Source organism: Malus domestica, chromosome 11, assembly GCF_042453785.1.
Source record: "Malus domestica chromosome 11, GDT2T_hap1".
NCBI classification, from domain to species: Eukaryota; Viridiplantae; Streptophyta; class Magnoliopsida; order Rosales; family Rosaceae; genus Malus; species Malus domestica.
In genome coordinates, this window is record NC_091671.1 from 23,502,753 (window position 1) to 23,516,109 (window position 13,357).

A 13,357-nucleotide genomic window follows, 5' to 3' on the forward strand; every position below is an offset into this window, starting at 1 on the left:
GCTAATCTAACCTAACTTTACTCAAAAACTGAAAACTAGACTCAAATACACAAAACTAAGCTAGACTGACTCAAATCACACAAAACAAGCACTAAGGGGTGTTTTGGACGAAAATTGAAGTAAATTGACACGAAATACTAAAGGGGGATTTGTTTGGATGAATTTTAAACTAAAACTAAGTAGGTTGTAGAAACAAAGTGAGTTTGGTATGAAAATTGGGTGAAGGGCTAGCTAGAGGATTCTTCTCCACACATGAAACATACGCATACAAATCGATTTCCATATAAACCATGAACGACAATGCCCCAAATTAATCGTGAACAACACTAATTAACTCTCAGATTTTCCTAATTTCATTGAATTGGACTCAGTGACGCAATCAAATTATTCTTATCAAGTTCCCTATATGAACAACATGATAGAGATACATACCAAAGTTCATTAAGTTCTGTGAAAATCATAAGCATTGACAAGGCATTCATAACTATGAAAAGCATGATACTCCTACCAGGAATTTACTTAACACAATCATGACTAGTGACTTTTACTACTTGTAAATATAAGTTCATAACACTTAGATGAAATTCCCTTATATTCTAGCATCAAATCCCTGCATGCAGACTAAGTGTGCACCCTTAATCAACACACAAGAACAAGTTCTTAATAAAATAGATAAGTAAATTGCATTCACGGTTTATGAAACAATAACTAGATGTAATCAATTCATACGAAACATATGATCATGGCTTCGAATTCACCTCTAGCTAAAAACAAATTTAGTTTCATCATAACTAAATAAAAACAATCTAAATTAAACATTGAAATCAAATAAGGATAGAAAGAACTCTGAGACACTCTAACAATGGCAGATTCGGCTCCTCCTCTAGATGGCAGAATCAGCTCCTCTTCTCTTTGCAAGCACGGCTCAAAATCTCCTTCTCTCCTCCAAAAACTACGACACTCTCACCAATTTTCTCTCTAAAAGCCCCTAAAAGTTGCAGCAATAACTTGTATTTATAAGGCTAGGGCATGGCCTACTTTGTGGTGCAAAAGGATTGAGTTGTTTGCAGTGTTTTAGGACTCCTTAAATCAGATTAGAAGTGGTTGAATGTGATAAGGAATCCCCCTTGCAGCTGGAGATAAGGTGAGATAGGATTAGAATATGATAAGATAAGATAAGATAAGATAAGATAAGGTTGAGATAAAACAGGACTAGATAAGATAAGGTAAGTTTGGATAAGGATAGGATTAGATAAGGTTTGTTAAGGATAAGGTTTCCCTTTAATTTCTGATTCCTTGTCTCCCAAACCTCACTCTTAATTCCTCTAGATTGTAGCACATTTCTAGCAGTATTTAAACACCAAAAATGTCCATCCAAAGTGCTCCCCACGCATGCTATCCAATTCAAGTCCAAAATTGCTCCAAATTGCTCCATTTAGCCATTTATTGTCATCTTTGCCAATTGGACCTACAAATACACGAAAATAGCTTAAATCACTATAATAAATAGAAACTAACTCACTAAATGCAAAGAACACAAGCTAACAAAGTCGCATAAATATGCTCCTATCATAGTTAAGTAAAAAAGACCTAATTTCAACAGAGGGTAATACTAGGAGACTAAATTTCCTAAATCAAATCTCTAAACCAAATGAAGTGGCTGATGAGTTGGCTATGCCACATCACTGACCTAGATTTTAAAAACTCTTAATTACTTATTAAAATTTAAAAAAATATTAATGATAATTAATTTCAATTACTCGTTTGCATGTTGAACTACGTGGAACTCTTCTTCTTCCTACTCTCTCCTCTCCCAATTGCTCTCCCTCCTTTCTCTCCGTTGCCTCCGACCTCTGGTTCACCAACGACAAGAACTGACTGCCGGGGACAGTAAGATCATATCATCATTTGAATTCTTTTTCAAATATAACCCCCGATTTTCAAACTAAATTGTCTTTATAATAACTATGTGGATTCTTAAATGTCAGGTTGGAACAATTGCTAATAAGTAGAAGAGGTTTTTAAACTCTAATCCTTCAAGAAAATTAAAATTTAATAAAAATCTAGTGTTAGATTGAATATTGATTTTTGTCCCTTATTGTGTACTTAATTCAAATTCAAATTATATTTTTATTTTTATATTTAATAGATAACTTATTTAATGTTATTACATTAATATTTAAATTTATTATTATACACATTTTAGTTCATTAATTTTCTTTAACTTTCTCTATTTAGTGTACCTAAACGTCCGTATCATAATATATTTTACTAAATTAGTATACCGAAATGTCCGTACCTAAATATATTGTAGTGAATTAGTGACACATAAGAAAATATGTAAAAACATAAGTGTACGGAAAATTTCGTACCTAACTATATGATACTAAACTAGTGTACCGAAATGTCAATACCTAAATATATACTAAACTAGCGTACCGAAATGTCCGTACCTAAAAATATTATACTAACCCAGTGTACCGAAATATTCGTACCTAAATATAATGTAATGAATTAGTGGCAGATAAGAAAATATGTAAAAAAACATAAGTGTACTGAAAAATCTCTACGAAATTATTTTCTTATATAAGATGCTTACCATAATGAGAATTACAATTTATAATATTTTCATAAAATTTAAATTCATAAAATTATAAATAAATAAAAAAGAGAGATTAAATACATATGGTGGCATTAAATAGAGTAGGGACTAAAATCAATTTTTAATCTTGTATAAGATATTTTTCTAAATTTCATCTTATTTAGGGATTAAAATCTAGTTTTCTATAAGCAGAATGACCTTTTTTTTTAAGAAGAAACATAAGAGTAACCATCAATACAAAAAGGAGTTCAATCATGGCCAGTACTAGTTCAAAAAATAGAGTTTATTTCAAGGTTTGGCTTGAGAGGAAGGAGGGAGCAGAGAGAAAGGAGGGAGAGTAATCGGAAGATAAGAGAGAGGAGGAACAAGAGTCCCACATAGCTAAAGGTGCAATACCATATCATGGACAATGTGACCATTAAAATTTAAGGAAAACTAATGAAAAGGGTTTGAAAACTTTGAGTTTTAATGATAAGGACAAAATAAAGGGTAGAGTGAATAGTACCAGGATTGACTTTTTAGTGTAAAAATATGGTTTTTCGTTAAAGTGAACAGTACCGGATGCTTTTCGTTAAAGTTCCCTAAAATTTATACCACTCAAATTCAATAAGTGGCCAACACATGTAGTGTAGAACTTATATTTCGTCACGTCATCAAACTGGTTATGTAAGTCACTTAGACATGTATCAACTTTTGAATTGTTGTTAATCCGTAAATTATACACCTTAAGCCATACGAGCACTATTTTTGGTGCCATATCCTGAATATAGATTTTACAAAACTAAATTTAGATTTCTTCAAATTGGTGAACCCTAATTTCTTTGTTACCAATTGAAATAAGTTTACACTTATGAACATGATGATGAAAATAAGAACAATTCTATATAGGTGGTGCTATCCACACACCTATTTTTACCTCTCACACCTCTCTTAATTTTCAATCGTCGGATTAAATGAATTGAAAAATATCAATGGATAAAAATTACCATTATTAAAATTAACAAAAATATGTAAGAAATACAACAAAAATGGCGTGTAAATGACACTACCCATCCTATATTTCAATAAGTAACAAAACTTTTTTTTTTTTTTTTAACCCAACTTGGGTGGAGAGATGGCGTGAAGGGAGATGGCCCATGTCTAAATGAGGACAATCTTGTACCATGAACTCGTGACCCTTATTTAAATCGACGCCGTTTAGTTTTCATCATGCGGCTACCAAACTATACAACGGAGAATAAATTAAGGAGTGTAATATCCACATCCTTTTTTAATTTTTTCACACATAAATTAAGGGGTATAATATCCACACCTTTTTTTACTTTTTTCACACTTATTTGGTTTTCGATCGTCGGATTTGATGAATTGAATAAGATTAACGAACAGAAATTAACAAAAGATGTATGAAACACACACCCCTAAATTAATTTTACTCACACATCCCTAAATTAATTTTGAACTTACCATCTATAAAAATCAAATTTAAAATTTTTCGCTTATATACTATTAAGTGGTAGCGCACAAGAGAGTGAGGCCCAATAATCCATTAAAGTGGTGAGTGGAGCTGAAACGTTTTGTGAAAGGTAAATTTTAGTTGAAAATTTGCACTCAGTTCTCGGAAAACAAAGGTGAAAAATCTCTTCACTTGTGACCTTCACTAGCATTTAGCATTAAAGAAACGAATATTCAAATTAGGGTAAATATCAATTTACTACCCTCAAGTTTCGTGGTTTTCAACATTTGGTACATCAAGTTTTTTTCATCCAAAAGTCATACCTAAAGTGTTAATTTTGGGACAATCTCATACATCCGTTAGTCAAACGGTTAAGTCTTCCGTTAACTGATGATGTGTCATCCACGTGGACAATGACCGGATGCCACGTGTCAATAAAGGTCCCACATGGCTATTAAAAAATTTACAAAAAAAATAAAATAAAATAAAAAAATAATTATTGTGTCTCCCTCGAACATCTTTTTCTTCTCCCTTCCTTCTCTAACCCTCCTCTCTCCTCCACCTCTGTTCTTCTCCAAAATTTCCACCCAAATTTTCAATTCGATCAAAACTCACTCCGATCAAAATCCTCGCCCTTCTCTTCTTCTCGAAATCTCAAATCTCAACCTTCAAAACCTGACCCGGTTCAAATTGTTGCGATGGTTCCATCGGTGGGTCCAAACCCACCGAACCCCCAACTAATTCAGCAGTTCCTGAGATCCGTCCTCTCCCAGCGCGGCCCATTCGCCCTCCCTTACTCCGAAAACACCAAGTGGCTCATCCGCACCCACCTCGTCTCTCTCACCTCCGCCCACCTTTCCCTCGAACCCAAAACAGCGATGGGTGTGTGGAGGGCGGTGGGGTAGTAGGAGGACGAGATCGGGGTTGGAGAAACTGAACTGGGACTTCGGTTGCCCGGGTGATTACGGACTGCTGCGGCCATTACATTTTCGAATGCTAGATTTTAGAGGGTGGATTTCACTGAATCGGGATCCATGTTTCCTAGAAATTGAAAAGTTTTCAGATTTGGAGCTTGGATTGTAGTGTTCTTTAGTAATCAATGGGTTGATTGCAAATCTGGGAATACATAGAAGATTTCGAGCTTGGATTGTAGTGTTCTTTAGTAATCAATGGGTTGATTGCAAATCTAGGAATACATAGTAGATGCAATCGTTGCTTTTTTGGATTTTGCGGAGGAAAAGGGTTCAATTCAAGAGCGAATCATCTTGACTTTTTTCTATTTTGCCATTCTGGAGCTTTTAATCTAGTTTTTGTAAAGTGGTATGAGAAACTAAGAGGTGGGGGTTTACTGGATTGGAGGGTTCATCAATGGAGTTTACTGGTGGGAAAGGTATGAAGAGAGGAAGGCGACAGCCTAGTTTTATATTTTTCTTCTTTTTTTGTTTCTTTGTTTTTTATAATCTTGCAAAAGAACAGAAAATTAGATTGAGACCTCAACCATAGAATACAAGCTGAAACGATGAAGTAGAAGAGTGCATTCGGCGTGTTGTGTGACCGTCGTATGCCACTGAAACTGAAGGGAAAATTTTATAGGATGGCAATAAGGCCGGCGATGCTGTATGGCACGAAATGTTGGGCGGTGAAGCATCAACACGTACATAAAATGAGTGTAGCGGAAATGAGGATGCTTCGTTGGATGTGTGGGTACACAAGAAATAATAAGATTAGGAATGAGGATATCCGAGGTAAAGTAGGAGTAGCCAAAATTGAAGGAAAGATGAGAGAAAATCGATTACGGTGGTTTGGACATGTGCAAAGAAGGCATACTGATGCTCCAGTTAGAAGATGCGACTATGGGACAGAGATCCAGGGCCGAAGGGGTAGAGGAAGACCTAGGAAAACTTTGGAAAAAACTTTAAGAAAAGACTTAAAGTACTTGAATTTAATGGAGGATATGACACAGAACCAAGCGCAATGGCGTTCTAGGATTCATATAGCCGACCCCACTTAGTCGGAAAAGTCTTTGTTGTTGTTGTTGTTGTTTATAATTTTATCAGTTGCCGGGATGAGTCGGTGGAAGAGGATGGTGGCGATGGTGGGGTTGGTACTCGATGACATGCGTTGTCGTGGTGGGGGTGCTTGGCTGCACGAGGTCCTTGGAGATGGAGCGTGGAGGTGCTGCATGGGGTTGTGGCGCTTGACGACGTCGTTCCGTGCGAGGCCGGAAAGGCGACAGACGTCGTAAGGCTTGTCGCCCTAGTGGCCGGTAAGGAAGAATTGGCTAGGGAAAAGCCGTCGAAGAGAAGATGAGGGTTGTGGAATCGAAGATGGAGGAAGGGTTTGGTGGGTTGGTGCAGAGGAGAGAATGGAGGGATAAGGGAGGAAGGGCCAGAGGTAGAAGACCAATTTTTTTTTTCCATTTTTTTTTTTTAATTTTTAAATTTCCATGTGGACCCTTTATTGACACATGATGCCCAGTCATTGTCCACGTGGATGCCACATCATCAGTTAACAGAAGATTTAACAGTTTGACTAACGGATGTATGAGACTGTCCCAAAATTAACACTTTAGGTATGACTTTGGAACGAAAAAAACTTGATGTACCAATGTTGAAAACCACGAAACTTAAGGGTAGTAAACTAAGATTTATCCTTAAAACTACTTTTTTCTTGGTCAACAAAGGAGTATAAAGTAAGGAACAAAATTGTTAAGAAGGAACAAGATAGCATGGAAACCCTATTATGCATTAGTTTAGCTTAATCAGCATCTGTATTTGTCAACATATATAGGACTGTAATGTACTTCAATATATAGCGAAAAACGGATAATCCCGAACCACTTGCTTAGACGTCCAAATCTTATAACAGAAAGAAACACAAGTGATTGAAGTTGAGGAAATACATATCAATAAGTAGGAATTGTTTGATCAGCCTTCCGAGCATACGCATGAATTCCGCCAGAAACATTGTATACTCTCTTAAAACCCTGAACGTCACAAATCAATATTAACAATCAAGACAACAAAACATAATTTAATCAATATAACCAGGCTGGAAACAATAAATATTATGGAGTTTTAACAAAACACTCTCGGTACTGTTCACTTTTAACGAAAAACCACAATTTTGCCTTTAACTGGCACTATTCACTATACCTTTAAAAATGGCTTTTCGTTAAAAGAGAGGTTTTTTTAGACTTTTCGTTAGTTTTAAATATTAACCAATACAGTACGTATATAAGTAGCATCTTTCCCGGATACTGCAGAAACAGCTTTCCACTTTTTTTAGACCTTTCAAGTTGGACTACTTTACAAGTAACTATAGCTGAACCAAATTCATTTTACGTCTGCTAACACATCCATTACTATATAAGAAAGAGAATAATCCCTTAACTCATTTGAAACAGAAGCCCAGAGGCTGCCCAGTATTTTACTCTACCCTATAGTTCCTCTACTCCCACTCCCTTATAATCCCCAAAAATTATTCTATTACGCTCCAACCAAATGTTCCAAAAAACTGCCAACACCAAACAGCCCCACAAAGCTTTAGCCTTCCTCCCATTTCCTAAAGCCTCGAACTTGGTGCTTAGAAGCTCGAAACAACCCTTTGGAATAACCCAACTAGCTCTAACTTCCTTGAACAATTTCCTCCACAGCTGTATCGAGTAAGAACAATGGAGAAAAATATGATTAACACTCTCCTCCTCAGATTTACACAAACTGTAAGAAGCGCACTAGAGAGTATCTAGACTTGAACAACTTACATTGATGTAGCTACTAGAATTTTGAGAAAGAAAAGAAAATGCAAGAAGCACTAGGGAGTATCTAGATCCCACAAGGAAATATAAAAATAAGTAAGAGGGAGTATCTGGATCCCACAGTGAAATGGAGTCATCTAATTTAGTAGGATTCCATTACAGTAAATAACATAGCAGAGAGAGCTGTACCTGTGTCTGCAACCACTTGGCAACCTGTAATGATCGCATGCCATGGTGACACTGCATTGTGGGACATGAAATGTCAACATATTGTACTGTGAAAACAAGGATTGAATATACAATGTCCAGTGAAAGTAAGCACTATAGGTAGCACATCCACCAATACACAGTTACGTACACACTTTGTTTCGAAAACTAAGAAATAACCCTCATACTTCAAAAAAATTAAACCATAGAAACTGAACGTGAAAAACAATCTCCTTATAGGACCTTCTTTTCTCTTTCAAATGGAGGAATGGACTTGCAAAAAACTAAGGGGAATTCATATGTAAGGTGTCATTTTTCATGAACTTGATTCTTTTCAAAAATATCCCCCTCCAACCTCAAAATGGTTAAAAACCATCCCCTATATGTTCATCACACACACACACACACACAGATATACATATGTGGAAAAATAACACTAAGTTGGGTTAACTATGTTTCCTTCAAAGAATTTATAAAATTCTAAAACTTCTAGAGCGATTAGGAAATCTAAACTAGATAATATATTATACACAATACCGACTAGTTAATTTGATCTTTAATCTCATTATCAAATTATAATTTTTTAAACATAACCTAAGAAGAAATATAAGGAATTTTACTTCATTCCTGCTGAAGCCACAAAGATAAAAGTTTATTATCATATTTAGAAGTTATGGTATACCTACCATGTTAACCCGTGTTCGTGTTGTGCATTGGGTATAACACATATTACAGTATCACCATAGTGAATATAAGTTATTATACTGGGAAGATACCTAATCCAGAAACAAGATTAAGCACTATCCCCACAGTGCCGCAGCCAAATCTCCACCCACAAAAAGGTTGATATAAAACTTATATATATAGTTTCACGTTTGCAAAACTTTCAAAACAATTATATGTTAAGTTATTTTCAAACAAAAATATACAATATAAAGAGAAAACTGTTAGCGCCAAGGGTTTGTACCTACCATAACATAAGTATCCTTTTGAGGATCAAACTTTGTAGTTATTTCAGGTCCCCAGCTCCCAAATTGTCGAAGAGGAAGAACCTGGAAACCCAGCAAAGATGCTTGAGCTCTGTCAAACAAAGGTAATATAAGTAAACAAAAGAGAAAAGTGCTTACTGACCAGAGTCAAAAGCTCCTCCAAAGTTGTATAAACTATATACATATACACACACACACATTACAAGGAATTTCACTGTGTTAGAAAAAAATAAATAAATAATCTATGATAATTTTTGCGCTTTCTACATTATCTAACAGTATATACATGAAATTGAGAAAAAAATATACATTCATATTCTACAATATAAAAATTAGTAAAAAACGGTGAATCTTTGTACAAAAACACAAACGATGCGCCAAAAAGGAAAAAAGAGCTGCAATCTAAAGTTAACTTTATCAAACAATTTCTTAACATAAGGATATAAATAAAAACTGAGGCATTGACCACTCTGAAAGAGAACAAATAGAATTAAATTTGAGTTTAGAAGATGAAGCTTTGACGTATTAGAAATCCTATCATTTCTCTCCCTCCACATAGCACACCAAGGGATCAGATCCAAGCATCGCCGCATTAATGCCTTGCCTTAGAACATTGTGAGTGGAAGCAAATTAACCACAGACTGAACCATAGTGTTTATCTAGTTAGAGAATACAATGGCAACAAAAATCTCTAGCAACTGAGTAGGTAAAGAAGTTAAGAAGTATGATCCACTGTCTCACCACTAGCTTTGCACATTAAAACACACTAATACAGATATGAGATTTCCTCAAATTGAGCAAATTCATAAATACTGCAATTTTCTGCAGTTTTCCTCAGGTCCAGGTTACTGTTATAACTCATTTAAAATTGAATTTCTCACTATAACATCGTAGATATGGATCAACCCACTACTCAAGCCTACCCCCAAATTCAGACACACATGAAAGCAACCATGTCATAATCAAGTGCATTTCATTCATTTCTAGAAATGAAAACAGAGCATTCATAAAAAATGATTCTCTAGACAAACAGAAGATAAAATATCAGAGCATACACTTCATCAGGTTCTCGAACATCAATTAATTGTGCCTCATCTAAGAAACTGGGATCTTGCATCTTCACATGAAGCTCCTCAGGTTTAATGTCTTGAAGTAATGATTCTTCCCTAACAGAATATGGTGCAAGTACAGAAATAGATTAGTACACTCAAGTGTGAGTCAGCAGCTTGACTGCATTGTCAAGTAAGAGATTAGTAAGAGACATGCTTTTAGGACGTACCTCTCGGAAAGTACTTGCAATAAATGCCATCCAAATTGTGTTTTGCACCTTACAACTTTGTTCAAAGATGCACTAAAAGCAGCCTCCTCAAACTCAGGTACCTGGCGCATTTTTGCATCACACAACTGTGGAATCATATTGGTTCAAGAAACATAATACAGAGCAGAAATTATTATTCAGTGTATTTTTCCTATCAACCGTTTCACTGGCATTAATTTCAGTTTCACATAGTAACACATCATCGTCCATAAATAATTTGAAAATCATTAAATTCATGTTCTAAAACAAAAGTCAAGGCAGGGTACTATCCATAAAGCAACATACAAAAACTAACAGTGCTTTAGAGATTGATTAATTAATGATGGTTTCCACTAATACTAAGCTTCTTTGGCTTTTGTATTTATAGTTTCCAATACTACATACTGTAGACCCTCCCTACAACAAATCAGACCATCTATCATGAAATGGTAGAGCTGAGCTAATCGAAGGGCAAGCATAAAAGATCTAAAACGTAATACTTGCAGGTGCCAGCTAGCGCAAATAGAAAGTCCCTTGGTGTTGTATCGATGGACCAGGGATAAAATCTCATCTATGTGTGAGAGGGTACATGGGATGGGAGAGGGCTACCTCCATGATGACACCACAGGCCCATACCGCCTAGAGTGGACCAACAGAAGAAAGTGGTCGAAAACCTCTATCTTCTAATATGTATCAGATATATATATTTTTTTTATTTTGTATGAAATACACTTAGTGGTTATAAATATATGATGCTTCAATTTAGCATCAAACTGTTTCCTACATTTTTCATTTAGACTCTCTTTACATGCAATATATTGCAAAAGGGCTAGTTGCCCTAATATAAATAACTCCTGTAAGTTCTGCAAGAAATTATTTAGGAGAAGATAAAACACACTTCCAAGCAGGAAAAAATAACAGAATCAGATGGTAATTTTTGTACTCAATTCTATCAATGCTCCCACGATGTATGCAGTACTCAGAAAACCACAATTAAACAAGAAAGTAATCTACAATGTCTCTGATGTTATATAAAACATTAAGGACAAGTATTTATGTCATCAGTATACCATTTGGCCCTTTCTCACCCATCCAAGCATTCCCCCCTCTTCCTTGGATGGACATATTGAGTATTCCGTAGCAAGATCACTGAGATCCTCACCTGCATTAGCACAGCACAGCAGCGCAACAACCAAATTTAGAAGAGAATGTCAAACTTCAAATTTTGTTTCACGATTGTGATTAAAAATTGTACAGGAAAAAACTTAATATGATTGAAAGAATTAAGGCATTCAACAATACTTGAAATCTCAAAGTTTCTGAAAAAATCACAGATCAATTATAAACCAACAAGCATTGACCCTTTTAGAAACCAAAACTCAAGAAAACTAACCTGCTGAAACTCTCTGCTGAAGATCCACAAGAAGTTTGAGGTTGTCTTCCTTAAGAAGCAAGTGCTGCACCAATATTTCCCTTCCAGTTCCAGAGCCGCTTTCGGCACTAAACGAAGCTGAAAGAAATACAACTTAGAACTCTTCCACAAGGAAATGCAGTGCCTGTATCATTGAGGGAGTGTGTGTGTGTGTGTGTGTGTGTGTGTGTGTGTGTCGTTTTCGCTTACCTGGAACTGGAAGCATGTTCAATCCGTTCAATCAACTCAATTCTACTTTTCATTTCCTTGGTGGGGATAATAGAGGATTCAATGGCATTACTATTCAGTATGTTGATTACCAAGTTTTCTAAGCAACAAGAAATTTCAATACTTTCCATTTTTCTCAAACAACCAATGAACAACAAAATCTAAAACAAACTACGCAACATTGCATTTGAAGAAGGAAATAAATTCAAATTTATTTACGAATGGTTTGGTCACCTCACCTGTGCTCTTGGGAGGAAAGGGAGTACCCATCAGGCGCAGCGGAAGCCGCCTCTCGCGGGAAGAAGCGGGTTTGCAGGAGGTGTGAGAGAGAAAAGTAGGGTGACAGAGCGGTGCAAAAGTGGAGATTGTGGGGAGATTGGAAGGAGAAGAGAGGTGGAGGTTGGGAGAGAGAAGAGCATTCAGAGCTGGAGGCACTGTTGCTATTGGTCTCAGATTACAAGAAGCTCTGAACATTTTTCGCCCTTCCCTTTTCAAATTTGATAGATTAGGACTGAGGGAGATTTGGTTTCAGAGAGTAGTGGTGTTCAAACTTCACTCACAATCCTTGTACATAAACTGCAGGCTGGGGTTGCTGCAACTCTGTAACATCTCCCTTTGTTAAAGAATATATAAACTCAAATGGATTCGTTGGATCAATTGGAGAAAATAAAATTAAATTTGGACAAAACACAATTTTTTTTTTTTTTTTGCTTTAATGGCAAAAATGATTCCTCTGTTATAGTCATTTGACCAATCTAATCCATGTTTTAAATTGACCAATTTAATCCTCATGCTTATCTTCTTTAGTCAATTAAGAATATTTTATCTAATCTCTGTCAAAAAAAATTATAAAAATATAATATTTTAAATTAAATACATAATATTATAAATAAGTTTATAACTATTTATGAATTTTTAACTCAGATTGGATAGAATGTCCTTAATTGATTAACAAAGATAAATACCATGACCAAATTGGTCAAATTGAAAACGAGGGGACGAAATTGGCACAATGACCATTTTGACATTTAAGCCATTATTTTCTTCCAGCATTTCACTTTCCTTGTTTATTTGGCGTCCCATATGGTAAGGCTTGGAAGGAGAATATAAATTTGGAATTTGGACAATACTTGCAATTTTGTTAACATATACTAATTCTCTTAATTGTGTATTAATGGATTGTATGCACAGTGCAATATGTTTACTTACATGGAATGAATTTTTGAGGAATGTGTATCATTTTCTTCACATGTTTACGTACGAAATCAAACTCCGGTCTCTTCCCAGCCCAGTGTTCTCCCTTGAAATCCTAGTTTTACTTACCTTGCATCCTCCAGGTCATGAATGCGCACATCGGGAACTTTACTTGATAGGAGAAAAAATCACAATCAACCTTTCTTGTTCTCTCTCTTC

At 35.6% G+C, this 13,357-nt stretch overlaps 1 protein-coding gene across 1 annotated transcript; it reads right to left on the minus strand.

Annotated features, from left to right (window-relative positions):
- Window positions 1-6,779: 6,779 nt before the first annotated feature.
- On the minus strand, window positions 6,780-12,683 carry LOC103441347 (rhodanese-like/PpiC domain-containing protein 12, chloroplastic). The gene is made up of 8 exons (XM_029088762.2): window positions 12,184-12,683; window positions 11,699-11,815; window positions 11,376-11,467; window positions 10,288-10,388; window positions 10,064-10,174; window positions 8,991-9,099; window positions 8,002-8,052; window positions 6,780-7,041 (listed from the first exon to the last, which is right to left on the minus strand). Exons 1-8 carry the CDS (start codon window positions 12,416-12,418, stop codon window positions 6,961-6,963), a joined length of 897 nt encoding a protein of 298 aa, XP_028944595.1. The 5' UTR covers window positions 12,419-12,683; the 3' UTR covers window positions 6,780-6,960.
- Window positions 12,684-13,357: the final 674 nt, after the last annotated feature.

Excerpts from the sequence above, each read along its gene's own strand:
- LOC103441347 (XM_029088762.2), bottom strand. The coding sequence starts at position 12,418 with ATGTTCAGAGCTTCTTGTAATCTGAGACCAATAGCAACAGTGCCTCCA. Across the intron at positions 10,175-10,287 it reads TTGCAAGTACTTTCCGAGAG|GGAAGAATCATTACTTCAAG; the intron begins GTACGTCCTAAA and ends ATATTCTGTTAG. Across the intron at positions 7,042-8,001 it reads CCAAGTGGTTGCAGACACAG|GGTTTTAAGAGAGTATACAA; the intron begins GTACAGCTCTCT and ends TGTGACGTTCAG.